Source organism: Xenopus tropicalis, chromosome 4, assembly GCF_000004195.4.
Source record: "Xenopus tropicalis strain Nigerian chromosome 4, UCB_Xtro_10.0, whole genome shotgun sequence".
NCBI lineage: Eukaryota > Metazoa > Chordata > Amphibia > Anura > Pipidae > Xenopus > Xenopus tropicalis.
In genome coordinates this window covers 7,313,453-7,321,438 of record NC_030680.2, presented here as the reverse complement: position 1 = coordinate 7,321,438, position 7,986 = coordinate 7,313,453, and the positions used below count along the sequence as shown (strand labels likewise).

At 45.5% G+C, this 7,986-nt stretch overlaps 1 protein-coding gene across 1 annotated transcript; it reads right to left on the bottom strand.

Annotated features, from left to right (window-relative positions):
- Positions 1 to 4,442: 4,442 nt before the first annotated feature.
- Positions 4,443 to 7,662, bottom strand: adm (adrenomedullin). The gene is made up of 4 exons (XM_002936741.3): positions 7,552 to 7,662; positions 7,077 to 7,190; positions 6,817 to 6,957; positions 4,443 to 5,756 (listed from the first exon to the last, which is right to left on the bottom strand). The coding sequence occupies exons 2-4, from the start codon at positions 7,175 to 7,177 to the stop codon at positions 5,375 to 5,377; spliced, it is 624 nt and encodes a 207-aa protein (XP_002936787.1). The 5' UTR covers positions 7,178 to 7,190; positions 7,552 to 7,662; the 3' UTR covers positions 4,443 to 5,374.
- Between the last annotated feature and the right edge of the window lie 324 nt (positions 7,663 to 7,986).

Here is a 7,986-nt window from a genome sequence, read left to right as displayed (position 1 = left end):
CAGGGCACAAATAAGCACCCCAAATCCCCCCCTTACTGGCCTTCAGGCTGGGCCCCCTTAGCCCATAACAAGGTTACAGATATATAGAAACATTGGGGTAACAGTCACCCTGCTATAGTTCCAGGGGTACCCAGGGCACAAATAAGCACTTACCCCAAATCCCCCCCTAACTGGCCTTCAGGCTGGGCCCCCTTAGCCCATAACAAGGTTACAGATATATAGAAACATTGGGGTAACAGTCACCCTGCTATAGTTCCAGGGGTACCCAGGGCACAAATAAGCACTCACCCCAAATCCCCCCCTAACTGGCCTTCAGGCTGGGCCCCCTTAGCCCATAACAAGGTTACAGATATATAGAAACATTGGGGTAACAGTCACCCCGCTATAGTTCCAGGGGTACCCAGGGCACAAATAAGCACTCACCCCAAATCCCCCCCTAACTGGCCTTCAGGCTGGGCCCCCTTAGCCCATAACAAGGTTACAGATATATAGAAACATTGGGGTAACAGTCACCCCGCTATAGTTCCAGGGGTACCCAGGGCACAAATAAGCACTCACCCCAAATCCCCCCCTAACTGGCCTTCAGGCTGGGCCCCCTTAGCCCATACAGATACAGTATATAGAAACGTTGGGGTGTATATAATAAATATATACACAAAAGCCCTAGCTTTACTTGCCCTTTAACAAAAACACCACCTTTGCTCATTCTGATGTTAATTATAAAACCAGGGGACCCTCTTCTGACAAATATATTAATGCCCCAAATCATCACCATATTATTCTTTTTGGTACAGAAGGAAGGCCTGTCTATACTGGTACATACAGTACAATATTCTGGGATGTGGCTTATGGGTCTGAGTCCAGTAAAAATGTTATATTCTAGCTATTAGGGGTAATGGGAAATCAGATGAGTTTAATTACTTTTCATCACTGTTTGCACCAGAGGGTAAATGCTACAAGACTGTAGTAGTACAGACAGCTTAGCTGAAGGCAGTGATCAATGTTACCATTGAATTACAGGAAAGCCGACTTTTCAATGTTTAAACAGACTCAGCCAGACAATTCTAGACCAGTAAGCTTGACTTCAATTAATTAGCTGATTCATATTGGGCTAATATTGGGGAATGCTTGTTGCAGAAGGACCTAGGGGGGCTTTAGGACAATAAACAGAGCCGTAGCGAGCAGTCGGGGGTCCATTTGGGTCTAATGCCCGATGTCTTAACCCCCAAACCCCAGCTCAGTAGATGTTGGCTGCTCTCCGTGTCCCATTCCAAAGCACAAACCACGAGGGACTGAATGTTTCTGTCCTTATGTAACGCAGATTGAGGATAAAGAATTGTTTTTCCATCGGTGCCGGCCATGAGGAGCTTGCAATCTAATCTTGGAAAGCAGACGTCGATAAAGCAGCGATAAGACAAGGTCACGAGATGAGGGATGGCGTTAATCTGGGTCAGGCACGGCCGGGTTATCTGGTACCTACCTGCCTGTATGAGCTCAGTGACGGGGAGATTTCCTTAAACATTACCTTTCACATAGAAACACCAATAATTCATTCCGTTGGGCCGCTCAGTCCTTCCTTGGGGTCCAGTTAGGGTTCCAGCCTCTGCCGGCTTCTCTATCTGTCACAAGGGGTGGGGTGACATCACAGGGGTGGGTCAGTGACATCACTAATTTAGAAAACTGGGCGGGCAGTTTTGACCCAGACAAGGTGGCAACCCTAGGTCCAGTCCGGGGGAGCCCTGTGTCCATCCCAGTTTTTATTCCCCTACTGGGTTCTATGCTTCTATTGTAAAAGATCCCTCTGGGATGCTCAGACTAGAACACTCTGATGGAAGCTTACAGGGGGTGGGGCAGGAAGTCTGTGACTCAAGCAGTGGGTGGAGCTATAACACTCTGATGGCAGCTTACAGGACGATGGGGTAGGGAGTCTGTGACTTAAGTAGTGGGTGGGACTAAAACACTCTGATGGCAGCTTACAGGGGGAGGGACAGGAAGTCTGTGACTCAAGCAGTGGGTGGAGCTAGAACACTCTGATGGCAGCTTACAGGGGAGGGACAGGGAGTTTGTGACTCAAGCAGTGGGTGGGACTAAAACACTCTGATGGCAGCTTACAGGGGAGGGACAGGGAGTTTGTGACTCAAGCAGTGGGTGGGACTAAAACACTCTGATGGCAGCTTACATTGGTGGGATAGGAAGTCTGTGACTCAATCAGTGGGTGGGGCTGGAACACTGATGGCAGCTTACAGTACGATGGGGTAGGGAGTCTGTGACTCAAGCAGTGGGTGGGACTTAAACACTCTGATGGCAGCTTACAGTAGTGGGCTGGACAGGGGAGTCAAATCTTCTCATCATCATTGCGAGGTGGGTGTATAAAACACCATGATTTTTTTCGAAGGCAATCCTTTCTAGTGTTATTTTACAGGAAGGTGGAAGGCAAATGATTAAAATAATCAAATAATCAGATTGTAAGCTCCATGAACCAGAGATGGATTGTGTCTAAACGTGAAAAGCCCCCAATGAGCTTCTTGAAGATATTTATATACGATTCCCCTATTGCCCTTGCATTATTGGCTCTCACCATTAGATGGCAGTAGAGTTTAAGTTATGGCGGTGAGATTGGCGGCACCTTCATTACAGGGCAGATTATTTGTTCCACTCGTTATTAGAACTTCAACTCCCAGAACCTTCAGGGGGTCATGGTGGGAGCTGTAGTTCTGCAAATTCCGTATTTAGATCAATGTGGGGAAGAATTACTCCTGGGGGCTTAGCGAGCGGCTTTAACCTCAAGTGCAGCCCCTATAAAACCTCCTTCCAATAAATAAACAATGGAAGTGTTTTTGGCTAATTCTGAGTTAATAAATACGGTCTCCGCTTGCGAAACTCTTCGAATTCTTTTCGGATGAGCCAATAAAAAATAAATACAGCGTTGAAAAACAGCGCGGTAACAAAAGCCAGCGCTCGGCTCGTGTCGTCCTCCCAAAATCTGCTGAATCTCATCTGGAATTTTCCACCCTGCTTCGGAAAAAAACACCTTCTGTATCAGTGTGGTGCCCAATTGTACCCCCCCCCCCCCCCCGCGTCGCTCCCCAAATGGTTTGGCCCATGGTGCGGCAACAATAACGACTAAGCGCAACCTGCTGAGAGCCATGTGTCTATATATACAGGGAACTCATGTATTATAAGGGATAATGTACCCCCTACTGTAAATGATAAGGATATTAGCAGTCACTGAGGGGTTCTGTGCCCATATAAAGGCACAAGGCTACAGGCTGAGTTATACAGGGAACTCTGAGTATCACTCATGTATTATAAGGGATAATGTACCCCCTACTGTAAATGATAAGGATATTAGCAGTCACTGAGGGGTTCTGTGCCCCCCATATAAAGGCACAAGGCTGCAGGCTGAGTTATACAGGGAACTCTGAGTATCACTCATGTATTATAAGGGATAATGTACCCCCTACTGTAAATGATAAGGATATTAGCAGTCACTGAGGGGTTCTGTGCCCCCCATATAAAGGCACAAGGCTGCAGGCTGAGTTATACAGGGAACTCTGAGTATCACTCATGTATTATAAGGGGTAATGTACCCCCTACTGTAAATGATAAGGATATTAGCAGTCACTGAGGGGTTCTGTGCCCCCCATATAAAGGCACAAGGCTGCAGGCTGAGTTATACAGGGAACTCTGAGTATCACTCATGTATTATAAGGGATAATGTACCCCCTACTGTAAATGATAAGGATATTAGCAGTCACTGAGGGGTTCTGTGCCCCCCATATAAAGGCACAAGGCTGCAGGCTGAGTTATACAGGGAACTCTGAGTATCACTCATGTATTATAAGGGGTAATGTACCCCCTACTGTAAATGATAAGGATATTAGCAGTCACTGAGGGGTTCTGTGCCCCCCATATAAAGGCACAAGGCTGCAGGCTGAGTTATACAGGGAACTCTGAGTATCACTCATGTATTATAAGGGATAATGTACCCCCTACTGTAAATGATAAGGATATTAGCAGTCACTGAGGGGTTCTGTGCCCCCCATATAAAGGCACAAGGCTGCAGGCTGAGTTATACAGGGAACTCTGAGTATCACTCATGTATTATAAGGGATACTGTACCCCCTACTGTAAATGATAAGGATATTAGCAGTCACTAAGGAATTCTTTGATGTTTGTAACCTACAGCCCTTTTCCATTATATTATCACTGAACCACTCGGTGACATGTAATATCCTTACAATTTACAGCAGGGGGTGCATAATCCCACGTATGGAGCCAAACATACTTAGGCAACTGCATTTCCCAGCGGCGGGATATTAAGCATTACAAGCTTTACCCCAGAACCAATTAAAAACCGTATTTTTAGTTTCCATTCATTAGGAAAGTATCAGGATCTTTCCATAAATACAAAAGGAAAAGGAATGACACAACCAAGTAAATGGATTTTGTTTTTCTTTTTAATTGTTCAAATATTCAGGCATTTGGCTGATACAATGAAACAATACACAACATTTTCGCACAACAGAATGTAACAAAAAAAACCTCATCCATTTAACCCTTTCATCCAGCCGACGCCGTAATAAAATAAAGGATACAATGCCCTTATACAATAATAATGTAAAAAAATAACTCTTGGCTTTAGGACAATACAAAACATAAACAGTAGAAATTAAATATAGTTGTGTATTTATATATATATATGTGTGTGTCTTTGGCAAGACAGTGATTGCACTTAAGAGTTTGAAGTTCAAGTATCAGACAAGTGATCCCTGGGACCCGGCGGCGGGGAGTTCACCCAGGTTGCACTTAGTAATCCATTTAATGAGTCTCTGTAACAAGTCCAGGGGCAGTTAGGGAATAGGGGAAAGGGGAGCAAATAGCACAAACACACCCCCACCCCCTGGCAGCCAGAAAGAAGTTTTTGTCGCTATATCTCCGGCCACCACAAGGGGGAGCTGTTGGGACCTTCTGGTCCTCACACTGAGGTTGAGACTTCGCTCTGCAGATCCAAGGCAAGATTAACCCGATATTGCAGCACCCAGCCAGGGCCATATGATTTGGCACCCACCCTAAAGCCGGTATCCAGTTTGTGTTATTTCGGTGTGTGTGTCCCTTCCGTCCATAAAGTGCAAAATAAAACAGCAAAATCCCATATGTAGACCTTGTTCCTTTTTGTTTATTTTACTGCCATGTCCACAGGTTGTTCGACCACCTCGAACCCGATCCTTTTGTTGCATTTCTAACACTTTTACGGCATTCCGATCCCTTCGGCGGGACTCACACCAGGAATTCTATGAGCTCCTCTGAGCAGAAGACCTTTCTGAAGAAGTTGCTACATCTCCATTTGGAGGGTTTTCCTTCTTCTTCTTTTTTAAGTCTTGAGCAAAGCTTCCAATATTTTGCCTTTTTTCCAGGTTTCCCTGCCTTGGTTGGGTTTTCCAGCTGAAACAATGTCCATAAGTCTTGGTTGGGTTCCACCAGGCTGGTTTGTGCTGACCCAGCTTGGCTTGATGTGACCATCTCTGACTGTCAACTGGAGCTTATTGTCAGGGAGAGACCTTCTCCTCCGGCCGTACCCCTGTGAGCTGATCTTGTTGACTGGTGCTGTGCTGTCTTTGTCTTTGTCGGTGTACTGGAAGATCTGGTGTGCCAAGTTCTGCACCGTGCAGGTCCCAAATCTGCAGCCCACTCTCACCGACTGTAAGTGGTGGAAGGTATGTCTGTACCTCTTTACACGGATGTGGGCATCATTGCTGCAATCAAAACAGACAATGGTAAGAGAACTGAACATTCTTCAGACAAGAGAACCTACCTCCCTAGAGAGAAGAACCTACACCCTATAGAGTAGAACCTACCACCCTAAAGAGAAGAACCTACACCCTATAGAGTAGAACCTACCACCCTAAAGAGAAGAACCTACACCCTATAGAGTAGAACCTACCACCATAAAGAGAAGAACCTACACCCTATAGAGTAGAACCTACCACCATAAAGAGAAGAACCTACACCCTATAGAGTAGAACCTACCACCCTAAAGAGAAGAACCTACACCCTATAGAGTAGAACCTACCACCCTAAAGAGAAGAACCTACACCCTACAGAGTAGAACCTACCACCCTAAAGAGAAGAACCTACACCCTATAGAGTAGAACCTACCACCCTAAAGAGAAGAACCTACACCCTATAGAGTAGAACCTACCACCCTAAAGAGAAGAATCTACACCATATAGAGTAGAACCTACCACCCTAAAGAGAAGAACCTACACACTATAGAGTAGAACCTACCACCCTAGAGAGTAGAACCTACACCCTATACCACCCTATAGAGTACATCATGGACACCAACCAACACTCCTCCACAGCAGAGGTTGGTGAGAAAACTGGAACCCTTTAGGGTTGGGGAACACAAATAAAACTGACCAAGTCCAAGACCAAGAGAGAAGACTTCATAGATCCAAGATGCCCACGCCATAATTATAACTGAGATCTCTAAGAGACGTGAACCCCAAGGAGAGATGGCTGACAAGTCTTCAGCACACACATTGGAGAACTAAACTGCACAGAAATAGGGATAACCCCCACCCCACACACACTCACTCACAACAGGGAACTGCAAGAGGACTCTACACCCAGCACCCAAAGCTCTCAAAACTCCAGCACCCACCCCCTTCATTCTGCATCCCCGTTACTGGCTCATTCAGAAAAATGCTTACACTAAATAACAGAGCTGACCCTTGCCCAGCAGGTTAGTCAGTGGACTGTGCTTAGGCTGCAGATAATGCAGGGCGGCTGTGCCCTTGCCGGCTCTCTTACCTGCTCTGGTGGGAGCTCAGGGGATCCTTAACGTCCTCGTTTTTGACAAATGACGTTTCTGAGGCTGCTTTAGCCGCTGATGCTGATTGGACGTCCGTCTTCAGATCCCTTCTTAGCCTGTGCATCCCAAGGGAGCTCCATCTACAAGGGCACCAAACAGGTTTTTGTAAGCAACACGTACGTCTAAGGACTGGACTAACCACTTGACATTTCTAGAAGTAAAGGGCAAGTACAAGCCCTTTGGGAGTCGGGATACTTACTTTTTTCTGTCTCCCGGGATAAATTCCATTCTGCCCGCAACTAATCCCAAAAAGGTCAGACAGATGAAGTGCAGCAGGAGAATTGCTTGGCACAGATCCATTCTGGACTGGATTCTGTAGGGGAAAACAAGGCAACATTATTATTATTATTATTGAAAAATACCATTTATTCTATCTACTCTATAGTATCTAGAGTTCTGTAAATGTGCAATAACTCCATAAATATCCTTATTTCTATTTCTAAAGCTGCAGGACTGGGTAGATTTCTATACATGACTATACGGGGATGTTTCTGCGCAGGTGTAGCTATCAGCCAACCACCTGCAATCTATGCTCTGTGCAGAAACTGATATGGCTGTGCAGAAACACCTTACAAACTGACCTAAATTCCTCCCAAATTCGAAATAAAACTCTAAATAAAATACATTTCTAACCCCCTCGGTGCTAAAAATGTGAAGCTGAAAAGCTGCCGTACCTTTTCTGTGTGATGATAAGAAGTATAATCCAACAAGGTTCTTCCAATGAGAATCCTCCAAGCTATAAGGATAGAGAGAGAGAGCTGCTCTCTGTTGGCTGCTATTTAGTAACAACTGGCTCTCAGGGCTGCTCGGCTGCCTTATGTACAGAACCAAGGGGGCGGGGCTGAGTTTGAGTGACAGCTCTGCTCTACAGCTCTGCAGCTCACTGCTAATTTCTATGGAAAGTTCTGTGCTGTATAGGTTAAGGCACAGGTTTCAAACACAGATAGAGCTACGGTAAGGATATTGTGGGTGCTGGGGGGGTTACAAGAAGGATTTAATCTCTCCTCTGGGGATTGGTTAAGTAGCATGAATAAATTATCAAGCTCATGAAAGCAATCAACTTTCTCCTGAACTACTGGAATGGGGGGGTTATAATATTAGATATAGTT

What these genes read in the sequence shown, in the direction of transcription:
- adm (XM_002936741.3), bottom strand. Translation starts at nt 7,177, where the DNA reads ATGGATCTGTGCCAAGCAATTCTCCTGCTGCACTTCATCTGTCTGACC. An exon ending in ATCCCGGGAGACAGAAAAAA is followed by an intron (nt 6,958 to 7,076) that starts GTAAGTATCCCG and finishes GTGCCCTTGTAG; the next exon opens with ATGGAGCTCCCTTGGGATGC. An exon ending in CTGAGCTCCCACCAGAGCAG is followed by an intron (nt 5,757 to 6,816) that starts GTAAGAGAGCCG and finishes TTTTGATTGCAG; the next exon opens with CAATGATGCCCACATCCGTG.